The sequence below is a fragment of the Pongo abelii genome, chromosome 13 (assembly GCF_028885655.2).
Source record: "Pongo abelii isolate AG06213 chromosome 13, NHGRI_mPonAbe1-v2.0_pri, whole genome shotgun sequence".
NCBI classification, from domain to species: domain Eukaryota; kingdom Metazoa; phylum Chordata; class Mammalia; order Primates; family Hominidae; genus Pongo; species Pongo abelii.
In genome coordinates, this window is record NC_071998.2 from 58,331,451 (window position 1) to 58,346,713 (window position 15,263).

The 15,263-nt window shown below is 42.7% G+C and overlaps 1 protein-coding gene across 3 annotated transcripts in view; it reads right to left on the minus strand.

Annotated features, from left to right (window-relative positions):
- DOCK8 (dedicator of cytokinesis 8) overlaps positions 1–15,263 on the minus strand; it is a 249,849-nt gene that overhangs the window by 12,584 nt on the left and 222,002 nt on the right. For all 3 annotated transcript variants that reach the window (XM_024252561.3, XM_024252560.3, XM_024252563.3), the window contains 7 exons: positions 13,326–13,469; positions 11,297–11,428; positions 10,705–10,839; positions 9,160–9,249; positions 6,059–6,295; positions 2,703–2,846; positions 582–688 (listed from right to left, as the gene is read on the minus strand). In XM_024252561.3, coding sequence (XP_024108329.3) covers positions 582–688; positions 2,703–2,846; positions 6,059–6,295; positions 9,160–9,249; positions 10,705–10,839; positions 11,297–11,428; positions 13,326–13,469 — 989 coding nt within the window. The remainder of the gene's footprint in view (positions 1–581; positions 689–2,702; positions 2,847–6,058; positions 6,296–9,159; positions 9,250–10,704; positions 10,840–11,296; positions 11,429–13,325; positions 13,470–15,263) is intronic.

Sequence of the window (15,263 nt, forward strand, 5' to 3'; positions counted from 1 at the left end):
ATATTTTTAAGTTTCTAAAAACAAGATATTATAAGATTTGTAACATTACAATGACTGCCAATGCAAAGAACCTCTGGGACTCTAGTGCATCAGTGGAATATCAGCACATTGATGGACATGTGGACTATTTGGAATCAGAAGACCTGGTTTGAGCTCAGCTTTGCTGCCAACTGTCTGTGTGACCTTAAGTAAAATTATCCCCTCTCTCTGAACCTCCAATTCCTCTTTTGTAAAATGAGGAGACGATGATACTTGTTTTACAACAAGTGATTGTGAGGCACACCGGATGCTAGCCACAAAAGCGTTTTATAGTTGACATGTTAGTTATTCATTAGTAGTTCAAGTAGTGTTGCTCTACTGTAGTGGTCCCCAAACTTCAGTGTGCATCAGGATCACCTGGAGGGCTTGTTAAAATGCACATTGCTGAGCCACACCTCCAGAGATTCCAATTCAGCAGGTCTGGAGGGTGACTGAGACTTTGTCTTTCTAGCAAGTTCTCACGTGATACTGAAGCTGCTGGTCTAAGATTGCACTTTGAGAACCACTGCTCTACTGAAATTCCCAGCCATTTTCCTTCTTACCTCATGATGAATTCCTTAAAGCATAACCTCAACTTGTTGTGATGTCGATAGAGTTTTGGATCAGCAGGAATTTCAGCCAAGAACACTTGGGCTACTTCCAGTGGTCCCTGGTGGAAAAAAAAAAAAAAAAATATATATATATATATAGATAGATAGATATAGATAGATAGATAGATAGATATAGATATAGATATAGATATTGGAAGGAAATTAAATTGCTTGGGAGAAAATATTGGAGTGACTTCTTAGTTTGAACATTTAATTTTGTAGTTAGTTTGAAATAAAAAAAAAACAAGGAAAGTCTTGGACATCTCAGGAAATTTTGATTCCTTAGGAGGAGTCTGAAGTTTTAGAAGAATACTCAGACGTATAAATGTATTTTCCCTTTGTGTATGTTTTTTGTTTTTATTTTTTTTTTTTAGACAGGGTCTTGCTCTATCACCCAGGCTGGAGAGCAGTGGCATGATCTCTGCTCACTGCAGCCTCCACTTCCCAGGCTCAAGTGATCCTCCCATGTCAGCCTCCCAAGTAGCTGAGACTACAGGTATGTGCCACTATACCTGGTTATTTTTATATTTTTTGTAGTGATGGGATTTTGCCACATTGCCCAGGCTGGTCTTGAACTCCTGGCCTCAAGTGATCCACCCACCTCAGCCTCCCAAATTGCTGCGATTACAGGCGTGTGCCACCGTACACAGCCCAAATTTATTTTCTTTTTTATTGTTGTTGTTGTTTTTGAGACAGAGTCTTACTCTGTCACCCAGGCTGGAGCACAGTGCCACAATCTCAGCTCACTGCAACCTCCACCTCCCGGGTTCAAGCGATTCTCCTGCTTCAGCCTCCCAAGTACTGGGACTACAAGCGCCCGCCACCACACTGGCTAATTTTTGTATTTTTAGTAGAGATGGGGTTTCACCATGTTGGCCAGGCTGGTCTCAAACTCCTGACCTCAAGTGATTCACCCACCTCGGCCTCCTGTAGTGCTGGGATTACAGGCATAAGCCACTGAGCCTGGTGCCAAATATTATTTTATTAATCAAATACTACTAATAATAGATTTTCATTCATATATAAGCGTAATACAACTACATCAAATGGTATGTGCTTTGAGTTGCTTTTCTAAAAATCAGGATTGCCGTGATCTATTCATTTTTGTTCACTTATCTAGTTGCCTTCATGGCAAACATCATTTTGCATAACTGCTGGATTGAGTCAGAGATATCCATAGTATACAGATAGACCATGGTTGTGGGCTTGGAAAGTCTTCCATTTTATCAAAGGATTGGCACTTACAAAGGCAAACATTTCCTCATTTTTTTTTCCTGATCTTGGGAATGTAATAGGCATTTCTCTTCTCTGTTTCTGCTCCCTTGATGTCAAGTATACTGAGAATTTTTGTGGGGAAATCCAATTATGCTGAATGAGAAAAGACTCATGATGCTCACTGAATACCTGGCGTGGAAGTGTGGACAAGAACAGATCTAGACTTGAATTAAGGAGGCCCACTGGACAGAGGTATTAGGCTGGTACCTCCCTCCATCTGAGACTGGTTGAATACCATGCTGAACTTGGGAGTCAGAGTTCTAGTAAGTCTGATAAGAAGATCTAGTCTTGTCTGAAGTGGCCTAAGAAGTCAGGTCCCAGGTCATTCCTGGTTGTCAAGGTCCTTGGCATGCTGGGTTCATCTGCTGACTGACCCAAGAGTTGGATGTTCTAGATCCTTTTCCTTCTCTCCTATAGGCATTTGTAGGTGAGTCTCAAGCCCTGCAATTACTCTGCATGAATTGGTCATGACTAAGCATTCTTCAACATGACTCCAGATTTGCATCATATTGTCAGGTCTGGCCCCAAAGTGGAGACTCCTCTGAGAAAGTGGTACTCCTTAAAACCTGGTCCACTCATCTCTAGGATTTCTTTTTAACCTGGGGTTGTTACATGAAAGGGAAGAGGCTTCCTAAAAGTCTTCTAAACCTTACAGGTGTTCAGGCTAAGTGTAGGAACATGTCTGTGTTTGTCTATGGATCAAAGTCCTCATCAACCCCAAGGAAGGAGGGTGCAGACGTATAATGACAACCCAAATAATAAGAACCAGAGGAGCTGCCACCCTCTGGTTTTGCTTACCTGATTTACAGTAGCTCCCACAGAGCCTTGCAGCACCATCTGAAGCATCTTTGGATCAGGCGGCTCCTGGTTAATGGCAACTGCTAACTGCAGGGTCTTCTTCTTCATGTCTTCAATGGCAACTTCGATCGGTGTCAAAACAAACTGAACATGAGACGTAAACATAGGGAAGTCACTGCCTGGTCGCATAAGCTATGGACAAGCCTGGAGCTATGACAGAGAGGCCACCTGAATTTGAAGAGGCAGCTAGGGAAAGACTTTCAGAGTAATTTAAAATACTCTTAACAAGTTAAAAAGAAAGATGGGCCTAACATTTCTTGGTTTCTTATGTTCCAGGAACTTTACATACATTTATCATTTATTCCTTTCAACAATCTCTTTATACTCTCCATTTTACAGTCAAAGGGGGATTTATAAGGTTAAGTTCCACAAAATGCCACAGGTAGTAAGGGAGGAGGTCATAATTCGATCACAAGTATGTCCATATTCAAAGTTCATGTTTTTTCTACCCTGTCAGGTTGCCTTTCTTATTATTGAACAAGTTACTCAACTTATGTATGTATGTATGTATGTATGTATATATGTATTTATTTATTTATTTATTTATTTGAGACGGAGTTTTGCTCTTGTTGTCTAGGCTGGAGTGCAATGGCGTGATCTTGGCTCACTGCAACCTCCGCCTCCCAGGTTCAAGCAATTCTCCTGCCTCAGCCTCCCGAGTAGCTGGGATTACAGGCATGCGCCACCACACCCAGATAATTTTGTACTTTTAGTAGAGACGGGATTTCTCTATGTTGGTCAGGCTGGTCTCAAACTCCCAACCTTAGGCAATCCCCCCGCCTCGGCCTCCCAAAGTGCTGGGATTACAGGCATGAGCCACCGTGCACAGCCTCATGTTACTCAACTTATAATGCAGAAAGCTATATTAGAAGCACAGCACTCAAGATTTTCTCCCCCATCATAACACAAGCTTTTGATATCACCTGTGCCTTCCCCAACTCACCCTGAGGGTGAATTTCCAGTAAATGGAATTCTCTTAAGGGTCAATCAATCTATTTGCTAAGTTCTGCTGGCTTGGGGTAGAGTCTTTTCTGAATTTTATAGGTTGAATCGTGTTCGCCCAAAATTTATATGTTGAAGTCCTAAACTTCAGTACCTCAGAATGTGACCTTATTTGGAGCCAGGGTCTTTACAGAGGCAATCAAGTTAAAATGAGGCCAGCAGGGTAAGCCCTAGTCCAATATGACTGGTGTCCTTACGAGAAGAGGAAATCTGGACACAAACACAAAGGGAAGATGATGTGAAGAGACACAGGGAGAAGAGGGCTGTCCACAGGTCAGGGAGAGAGGCCTGGAACAGACCCTTTCCTCACAGCCCTCAGAAGGCACCAACCGTGCTGGCACCTTGATTTCAAACTTCTAGCCTCTAGAATTGTGCAGACAGTAAATTTCAGTTGTTTAAGCCACCCAGTCTATGGTACTTTGTTCTATAGCCCTAGCAAACGGTTGAGAACGGTTGTTGAGGTTGTTGGGGAACTAAGGAAGGCCAAGAAAAGTTCAGGCTGGTGCAGTGGCTCACACTTGTAATCTCAGCACCTTTGGAGGCCGAGGTAGGAGGATCGTTTGAGGCCAAGAGTTTGAGACCAGCCTGGGCAACAAAGTGAGACCCCTGTCTCTACAAAATGTATATCTCCATATATTTTTAATTAGCTGGGCATGGTGGCACAAGCCTGTAGTCCCAGCTACACAGGAGGCTGAGGTAGGAAAATTGCTTGAGCCCAGGAGGTCAAGGCTGCAGTGAGCCATGTTCATGCCACTGCACTCTAGGGCAACAGAGGGAGATCCTGTCTCAAAAATGAAAAGGAGAGAGAGACAGAGATGCAGAGAGAAAAAAAGGAAGAATGAAAGGAAAGGAAGGAAAGAAAGGAAAGGAAGGCAGGAATGAAGAAAAGAAAAGAAAAGGTTTTGAAATGGTTTTGGGCACCATGAGTTTATATCTGTGTTATGCCTAGAATGGCTCAGTGTTCAAAAGTCCAAAGCAAGAAGTATAAGAAGTACAGCAGATGGCTTCTAAACCCACCTCCTCCTGACTGAGTCACTGCTTCAGGCTTTCTTTGGCTTCTGTGAAACCCACACCCTGACGTGGTTACCCGGCTGAACACTACCTGGTGGATGACTCTGCAGTTAGCTCAGCTATTTCTGCTTCTGCCTGATGAGGTGTATCATTCACAATTCGTCTGTGTTTGTTCACCAACTTCATTATGCCTGTTATACTTGTTATTTTAATGACCCAATCTAATTAGATAATGGAGAAACTGATGAACTATGGGTGTGGAAAGAAAAAGAGTTGTTTCTATGAAAACCAAGCCAAATGGTTGGACAAGATATTATGAAAGTGAGTTGCTATAAAAATTCCTGTCATATTAGGTGTGCACAAGACCACTGTCAAAGTCTAGGGAAGAAAATAATAAAAATCCAGAAGGCTTCTGCTCTCAAAATGTTTAACAAGGATCTTTAAGCTCTCACTCTGCTTACACAAAGAAAAACTGAAAATCATGGACAAAGCACTATGGGTGTGGTTTATAAAAGAAAATGCTGAATTGTGATCAGCAAACCCATAGTCACAGAGAAGTCTGTGGCCCTGCATAAAAAGGATGACAAATAAGTGTATATGTATGTGTTTCAAAGAATAATAAGTTGTTTATGGTGTGTAGAATTTTGAACAATTCTGTGGTTTGTGAGACCTTCTGGACCAGTCCTTTTATTCATAAAATGAGTATAATCTTGTACTGTACTTAGAGGTCTTTCCTGCTAATGCATAGAAGAAGAAACTGAAGGTACGTAGCTTGTTTAAAATCACAGGAGGAAGCTAGGACTAGAAGCTAGTCAGTGAACTTGTCTACCTTACATGGCCCTTTCCCACAGCACACCACCGACTCACTGGGGCTGCCCACGTGCAGGTCCCGTCTCCAATAATTAACAGCACAACTATGCTTGAATCCCCTCTAAGCTTTGAAATATAGAAAAATTTTCTATAAAATATTTAAAATGTGAATATATATGTTGTACAAGTTTATAATTGAAATACATATTAAATATTATAATTAAATACATAAATATACGAAAGATATAACTTTAAAATATTAAATATTTAATATACAATAGTGCTATAAAATATGTAGCTGCCTAAATGGGATTTTTTGGTGCCATGAGAGTGAAAGGACAACCATATCATCATATTTCAAGTGCATCCCTCCTTGTTTTCAGTCCAATCCACTGTGAAGGCGGTTTGTGGGTCCTCCTGGGAGGCCGCCCAGCCCACTCATCCAGTGGTGGCCAATCCCTTGGGTGCATTACCTCCTCCTTCTGGATGACGCTGATCCTGGTCTTGATGTAGGGGAAGGCGTGCATAGTGGTCAGGACTGTGTTCCTTCTGTACTGCTCATGCAGCTCTCCCCGAGGCCGCCCCTCCAGGGTGAATGGGGTGGTGTACATGAACCTCCGGAGGTTGAAATTCTTCTCAAAGTATGTGACCCTGTCTTTCATCTCATACTCATCAAAGTAGGGCTCCACAAAAGTGATCTGTATGTAGGCCTAAGGGGGAAAAGGCAGGGAGGGAGAAGATGAGCTATTTTGCAAACAGCCATCCCTGACGCAATGGAGGGGCATGCAGGAACACGGCGTGCCAGCACCGCCCTGCCTGGTGCAGAAAAGCTACAGATGCAGGGGAGGATGTGGCCAGCAGAAGTTCCTCCTTTCCACCCCCAAGGAGAGAAGGGGCTGCAAGGAGGGAGAGCGGAATGTGCCTGTCGGGAGAGTCAGGGCCACCGGCCGCACTTTCCTAGCAGAGCAAACTGATCCACAGTGGAAGCCTTGGTATGAGAGTTTGCAAACTGCTATTCCAAAGAGACAAACTTTCCTTTTCAGAATGACCACGACCACCTCACAGTTATGAGGAAGCGTGAATGGCCGAACTAAAGAAAACCAACAATATCAAGTGCTGGCAAGGATGGAGATCAGCTAGAGCTCTCATACACAGAGGGTAGGAATGCAAAATGCATAGCTACTTTGCAGAAGCAGCTGGCGGTCTCTTATGCAGTTAAACTGCACTACCATTGGACCCAGCAACCCCACTCCTATGTGTGTACATGAGAGAAATGAAAGCTTATGTCCATACAAAAACCTGTACATGAATGTCTCCAGCAACTTTATTCATAACAAAGACTAGAAACAACCCAAATGTCCCTCCAGTGGGGAATTAACAAGCAAATGGTGAGGTAGTCACACAATAGAATATTACTCAGCAACAGAAAGGAAGGAACTACTGCAACATGGACTACCAATGGGCATGGGAAGCATTTTGGAGTGGTGGATCTGTTCTGTATCTTGGTTATGAAGGTAGTTACATGTGTTTGTCAAAACTCATAGAACTAAACACCAAAACTGAATTTCACTGCCTAGGCCTCATTTAAACACACACTCACATCACCTCCACCCTCAAACACAGAGCAAACACAGTACTCATTAAAGAAGACAACCTCTTAGAAAAAAAAGTGACCATGAGTTCAGATGCTGGGACACTCACCCACTGAAAGGGATGGGTGGGGTCACTGACCTCAGACTGTACATCACGACTTAGTATAATGAAATCTGGTTGTAATTCTGGGTTCAGACTCTCATTCCAAACTCTCACAACCTACCCTGGGAATTTTAAAAGAGGGGAAAAGGGCACCTTGGCTCAGGGAGGTCACATTTTACACAGCTTGTGCTATGTACAGATCACTGTGGGCACACGGCCAACTCCATCTCCCAGACATGTGTGTCTGAAGATTAGTTAAACTCTTACCACAGTCACTGCTTTCAAGCCTAGGCTAGGGAATGTGTCTTAAGTGTGAAAGCGTTCTGAAAAATGTAGAAAAACAAACTCTTCAATTTGGCCTATTCTTCCCCTCTTCCATTATCTTCTTCATATCCTGGAAGATGGAACTGGGAGTTTGGACCTTTCATTTTATAGGTTTGCTAGATGGTGAATGGTCCTCTGTCTCAGGGCCCTTAATGATACCTTGCACTTGCATTATTTCCAGTAACTTAGAAAGCTCATTCATGGACATGTGAGTTGGGCTAAGCAGGCAGCATCAGCCTGTGGTATAATAAAGAATATGTCTGGTCTTTGTCTCCATTTCCTAGCACAGAGCTTTAGAAACACTTGGAATTTCCTCAGTGATGGGTGTCTTTGTGATGCTAATGAAGTGACTCATGCTGGGCCCCTGGACAGCTTCAGGATGCCAAGTAGCCACCAAAAAGACCAATTCTGTGATTAGAGGGTAGGAACTGGATGACCTCTGGAGACAGGAGAGGGGCTGGAGATTGTGTTCAATTTGCCTGCATAATGAAACCCCAACAAAATCTCTGGACACTGAGACTTGGCGGAGCTTCCTGGTTGGAGAACACACTGATGAGCCAGGAAGCCATAAATAGAGGCACAAAAAAGATGTTCACCTTTTATCATAAAATTCTGATAGTAACCAGAGTACTTTTTTGAATTCTGTGAGTCACTGTAGTGAATTATTTAAGAGGTGTCATAGAAACTCCCAAATTATTATTATTATTATTATTTGTTTTGTTTTCTCCTATTTTCAAGCTAACAGGTTATAGAAACTCCTGAATTTGTAGCTGGCTGATCAGAAGTGCGGGTGGCCTGACGGTCCCACTTGAAGCTGGCATCTGACGTCAGGGCAGTCTTGAGAAGGACTGAGCCTTTAACCTGTGGGAGCTGATACTACCTCCAGGTATTAGCATCAGAACTGTACACTCGGTTTGGGGTGAAATGGAACACACCCTCTTGTGAAAGTGAGGAAACCCAAACCCAAGCCCTTTTTACCATTCCCCCAACAGCACAGTGACCCAGTACTTGGCTGGAATAAATATTTGCAGCCTAAAGAAGGAAGCCACTAAATGTTGTCACTGAGAAATTTGCATCTTTTTCACATGTTTGAAATGGAGAGTTTAAAGGCTTTATAAAAAGGCAGTAAAGAGCGTGCTGAAGAGTAGGGGTTTGGAAGCAACAGACCCCACATCTGAGTAGTGGCTCTGCCACTTGCATGACCTTGAAAGTTGCTTGACTCTTCTATGTCTAAGTTTTCTCATCTCTAAAATAGGAACGACAAAACCTACTTCCAGGGGTTGTTGCAGGATGAAATAAAATGATGTATGTAGAGGGCCTAATGCAGTTCCAGGTACACAGTTGCTGCTTAATAAATGATAGCTCCTATTATGATTCCTGCCTTTGACTATATTTTCTTTAAGATCTGACCAATTAGTAGTGGAACTTAGACAAAAAGGTTTGACTGCATTTAAGTGACTTGGAGAGTCCAGATAGATGAGATCATTATGTATTCTTGGGTAGAGAACGAAGGGATTTAGAGCTTGATGGTCATTTTTTGTAATTTTTTTTATACCTTGTTAGGATCCAACTTGGTTTTGTCCACAGGAGTGGAGTCTTTAATCACTTCCACAAATTCTGCACCAAAACATTGACCATAAAATGCCTAGGTAAGAAGAAGCAATAGTTTATAAAGGTTATTTTAACATAATGCAACTCTTTGTCTTCTCGGAAGTGAAATAAGTTAGGAGCAAGTGTGAGGTAGGATGATGCTCACTGATTATTGAGAGTTCCTCTGAGCTAATGAGCAAAGTTCAGCATTTCCTAAGACAAAAATAAAAATAGCACTGTCAACTGGTATATGCTTCCCTATAAGATGTATGCTTGGCCTCTAATTCAGCTAACATCATTATATTTGTGGAGGTATCTCCTGGGGTATCACACTCTTTACTTCTCGCCTTCTGTACCCCTGGGAACTTGGAGGTCACCAGGCTTCCCATATTGTGGCAAATCACAGTGCACAAGAAGATAAAATATATACCTCTAATTCTAAGTAGGGGAAACAATATAGGGAACCAAGTGGCCTGGGATAAATTGCTAGCTCTTTTTCTCACGTGCTAAACAATTTTGGGGCAACTCACCCAGCCACTCTGGGCAATGGCTTCTCTGAGTCAAGTAAGGATAAACCTTCTTGTCTTTTTTGGCATGGATGGAGAGTGTAAGAAGCCACTAGGCAACACAAATGTTTTAAGTTTTACACTCTTAGGAGGGCACAAATTCAAAGCAATGAAAGCCTAAGGAGTGAATCTTTGGTTAATTGTGAGCAGTTCAAAGGACCCCAGTCCTGCTTGGTAATTGCAGGCTCTTTGTAAACAAATGCCTGTTCATCCAAATCTCCAAATGTGCCTGAGAAGGTTTTTTTCAGGGAGGCATCTTTGACTGAGTTCTTAGTGTTTGGCCCTTATAGCCTGTGTTTCCTTTGTCCTGATCTTTCTCTAGGCTGTTTCTCTTTTTCGCCACGCTTTCAGCCTTGCTTCTAACAACATGCTACACTTTTCTGTTATATTATGGACCAAATGTCACCGGCAGGTTGGAGCTGGGCTGGCCACAGCCCATGGTCTGGCTACTGCTGAGTAGCTCCACATCAGAATGACCCCAGGTGCCATCCAGTGATACCTAAAGGATGGCCTCACCATTATCTAGGGGTGATTCAGTCATTTGGCTAGATTACTTCAAAGTCAAGATGCTAAATTTCATGTTGAAAAACTCTATTACTCTCTATCTACTAGTATAAACTACTAATATTTGGAAAGGGTGATAAGAAAGCACATGACCTTGATTGAATTTTGCACAGATTTGAAAATAAATATTCACCATATAAAATTACAAACTGTGAAAAGCATACACAGAGTCTTAGGGAAAAACTATCAAAATATTACATCACCTCATGATCTCACCTAATACCTTTCTACTTTGCCTTTTATAAATGCAAAGGGGAAAACTTTATGTAGAGATCAATGATGAATCCGTGACTCTTTATTTGTTTATTTTTGGTAATGACCCACTCTCACTTGTTTTTGTAAAGTGTACCAGGTCAGGCACACAGAATCACTTTTCTTACCTCTAGTCTATGTGAGATCTCAGGAAGCTTGGTAATTGCAGGCTCTTTGTAAACAAATTCCTGTTCATCCAAATCCCCAAATTTGGATCCAAAGAAACCAACTCGGAAGTAGGTTCCAAACATTCTCTTATGATCCTGAGGAACAAAACATAAAAAGCTCTCCTTAGTTATGTCATCCTGAGGAGCCATTGAGTTGCAAAGGGAAGGAGTCTTTCATTGTGTTAACAAAGCATTTTACCCCTATGGCTGATGTAAACAGAAATCACTCCTTAAAAAAATTTAATGCTTATGGAATAAACTTCAGAAATAACAACAAAAGAAATCCCATGAAAGATTTCTGGGCCTTCTTTCAATTAAACTTAAAATTTTCTCACATTTCCTGGTTATAAAGTAACTTAAGCTGTATGTTTTCACATTTGGAATTTTGGCCCTCTGTTAGAGGAATTCCAGCCCTTTTCTCTTTGACAGATGAGAGCAAAAGCAATGTGCTAAAGATAAATCACTCCCTGGAGAGGAAGGATGGCAAAGCATCTGTAGGACAGGGTCGCCTGCCACCAGATAACAGGACCTGCCAGCCAGGCTTCCCCGCTACCTTGTTAACAATGCTGTCGAAGGCCCTCTGCAGCTTGCTGTGAGTGAGTGTCAGCTTCCGGAATTCTCGATGTGCTTCTAGGATGGGGATGACCAGCTTGTAGACCTCATTAACCGTCTCATATAAGCCTCCCTTGGAAAGAGGAGAAGAGCATCAGAGAGAATTTAATCCACTGGAAACTTAAGAAGAGCAACCAGAGGTCATTGCCCAAACAATGTGCTGGAGAGTGAATTTATTGTTGTATCACAGTATTTTACAGGGCAAGAAGGGGTATCTGAGCATTTTTGGGACAGTGGTAGCCTTCAAACTGAACTAGACACCTTGCTAAGTAGCCCTGTATGGTGATAAGCAGGGAGAAGAGCTTTTGGGAAAAAAAAAAAAATACTGGCTAAGTGCAGTGGCTCATGCCTGTAATCCCAGCACTTTGGGAGGCTGAGGCAGGAGGATCACTTGAACCCAGAAGTTCAGATCATCCTAGACAATATAGGGAGACCCCATCTCTACAAAAAATTAAAAAATCAGCCAGGTGTGGTAGCATGCTCCTGTAGCCCCAGCTACTTGGGCGGTTGAGGTGGGAGGCTTGAGCCCAGGAGGTCAAGGCTGTAGTGAGCCAAGACTGCACCACTGCACTCCAGCCTCGGTGACAAGGCAAGACTCTGCCTCAAAAACAAAAACAAAAACAAAACAAAACAAAAAGAAAAAACAGGAGAGAAGTTTGGTAGCAGGGACTAACAGCAATTCAGAAAGGCAGGTTTAGTATATTTAAATTTCATCAGAGGTCCTCCTCTAGCCAGATGCTAAATGTATGCCTCCAAAGAGTTAGTAGGATTCTAATTCATTTTGTTGAGTTTGAGGAAAAATGAGAGTATATTAGACATTTTCTGAATCTTGAAAAGGAAAGCAAGAATAGAGAGAAGATAGTTAAAACAATAATTAAAATAAATAAAATTGTAGAGAGGAAACTTGGAAATAAAAACTGGAAAATAAGGATGAGTATAGTATAGATGAAAACAAAATTGGGTCAGCTAAATATAGTAAAGTACTGAATACTTTCTTGGCTTAAAATTTAAAGGAGGAGGGAGATTATTAAAATGAAAACAAGTCAGGCGTGGTGGCTCACACCTGTAGTTCCAGCACTTTGGGAGGCCAAGATGGGCAGATCACTTGAGGCCAGGAGTTTGAGACCAGCCTAGCCAACAGGGTGAAATCCTGTCTCCTCTAAAAATACAAAAAATTAGCCGAGTGTGGTGGTGCACACCTGTAATCCCAGCTACTCAGGAGGCTGAGGCAGGAGAGTTGCTTGAACCCCGGAGGCAGAGGCTGCAGTGAGCCATGATTGCACCACTGCATTCCAGCCTGGGCGACAGAGCTAGACTCTGTCTCAAAAAAAGAAAAGAAAATAGACAAGTGTTTCCTCTTTGCCCTGAATCTCAATGACTTCATCTCTCTCTATATTTTTCTAGTATATATACTAGGAGTATTTAGATCCAGATTAAGTTAACCAGAGGAGTCTCAGTGGTTTCTGCACCCACATTTCTGTAAGCTGGTCCTGGTCTGTGATGATCCTTCAGACTGCACAGTGGCTAGGAGGGAAGACACTGTCTGTGTATTCCTTCTCTCTCCTCCCAGTGGTTCCTCCCTAATTTTTTTCTCTCTGAGAGGAAAAATGAGGGAGTGAAAACATGCCTCATCATTTATTGTGTAACCCTGGGCAAGCCATTTCACCTCTCTGTGGCTTAGTTCCACCCCTATTAAACAGAAATAATACTGTGAAACTGCTGCCCAGCCAATGAGCATACAGTGAAGCTCAGACCAGCACTGTGATGAAAGGCTATCTCAGCTCCCTCGGGAAGCTCATGCAATTTGCATACATCAAAGTCCTCCCCGGGCCCATCCCCTGCACCGCACACCCTGGCATGTGTCCTTGGGAAGTGGGGCTGACTGGGCCATTAAGACCAGGTGTTCCCAGCACCCCAAGTCCAGCTGGAGTATGGGAGGCCAGGCCCCGGGAAGCCCTCTGGGCACTGACCGTGCTGAAGAGCTCCGCAGCCTGCTCCAGGAGGCCCACCAGGCCACTCTCAGTGAAGTACTGGCCTGCGCACACCCCATCCTCGTCAGGTGACAGGGTGTCGTCAGAGACCACAGACTCCTCCAGCACATTGGAAGAAATATTCTGAAAGAGACCACAGTATAAGCCTGGAGAACAGGGCGACCAGACTAGTAAGAGACCACAGGAACCCCGAATGGGGAAATGAGGAAGCTGGTGTGCAGATCCTTACCAAGGCTGTGACTAAACTAGGTCTGTAACTCTACCCCGAGAGTATCTGTCTGCCATTCATTTAGAAGAGGTGCACTGAGCAACTGGTCTTCAAACCTCACGTTTTTCTTTTTAACTATTAGGAGATTTTGTATAAAGGACACTTACCACAATGTCACAACAGCTGAGTTACTTTAGTGAAACAACCCTAAGGGACATAGGGCTGGTGTCTTGATTTTCAAAAGGCAAAGGCCAATTAACATTAACTAGACTCCCTGTTTCACCGAGTGGACCTCTGACTTCAGTGGTGTTTTTCTGAAGTATGTTGCTACTCCAGAGTTGACTTTCAGATAAACAGCCATGACATACGACAATAGCAAGTGAGGCTGTCTTCATTAGGGAAGTTTTCATGGCATTGCAGCAGTTACTGTGTGTGTGTTTTTTTTCTTCCTGAACATTTTGTTTCCATGCATCTTTTTCCTTTACATAAACTATTGCGTTTAGAGCCTCTAGCAGAGCATGCAGAGACCATGGTTAGGGTGAACCAAATGAGAAACCCAAGACATAAAATTTAGAGACGTACTCGCTTTTAGGGCCATGGAAGTACTGATCTTGTACCTGCTTGACCCTGAGGGTGAGTGCCTCTTCACCCTAGCACTGGCCCTGGCAGTGAATATGTGACAGGTCAAGAATCATTTTCTTCTTAGCTCACAGCTATGGAAGAAATGCATATGAAAAACAGAAGAAATGGGAAACCTTCCCAGTTTAGGGATTACGAACAGGTGGCAAACATGCCACTCCTTCCTATTGCTGTAATCATGGCAGGCATAACTAATCAACTGTAGCACTTTTTCCCCGGAGCTTGGATATAGTCTCAAAATTCTTAAGCATAGTGCTCCAGTCAGCCACTACTAACTGATCAGAGTTGGCTTGTGAACTAAAAGCTGTCTGCCTTCTGGCCTGGTTAACAAGATCAAGTGAATCAACCTTAGCAATCAGTCAGGACATAGTTGTCATAGATAACCCTATCTCTTCACATGCAATACTGTAATGTAGTTTTAGGAATATAGGAGGAGGCTCTCAAAGCCTTTGTGGCCAGTCTTTCTTCCAAACCTGGCCTATGTATTATGATGTTTCTGTGACAACAGAAGATCCAAGAAATTCAGTTGAAAGCATTTAATAACCCAAGATACTAATACTATTAGAACGTATGCATTTTTCCACATTAGAGGAACAGATTTGAAGCTATGTAGCCTCATTAGCCGTAGTCAGAGGAAAAGGATTCTGCAGACTTTCTTGGCTTCAGAATCAGGGAGGTACAAGTAACAGCAGTATCTAAGAATGTGTCCGTATCTGTAGTTGTGAAATAAATATCGCACTCTGGGACACAGAATTTCAGTGATCTCAGTTTCCTGGAATTCAGTGACCTCAAAGTTATTTTCCTTGCACATATTTACTTATCTCTAGTTTATAAATCTTTTCCAAAAGCTCTATTTCATTGGAGCAGAACAAGGTTGAAAATCAAAGCACAGAGCATTTGCAAAATCAAGACTGGACATCTGTTGTTAATGCTGTCTAGAATTCTTTCCTCCTTCTATAAAGTAAAGCAGCCTGATTTGGGGGAAGAAATCACCCGTAATTCCAGGTGTGGACCCATGACCCGGGGTCAGTAAATCAGAGCACTCCATTTCTCTGGCCAGTATGGCTGGT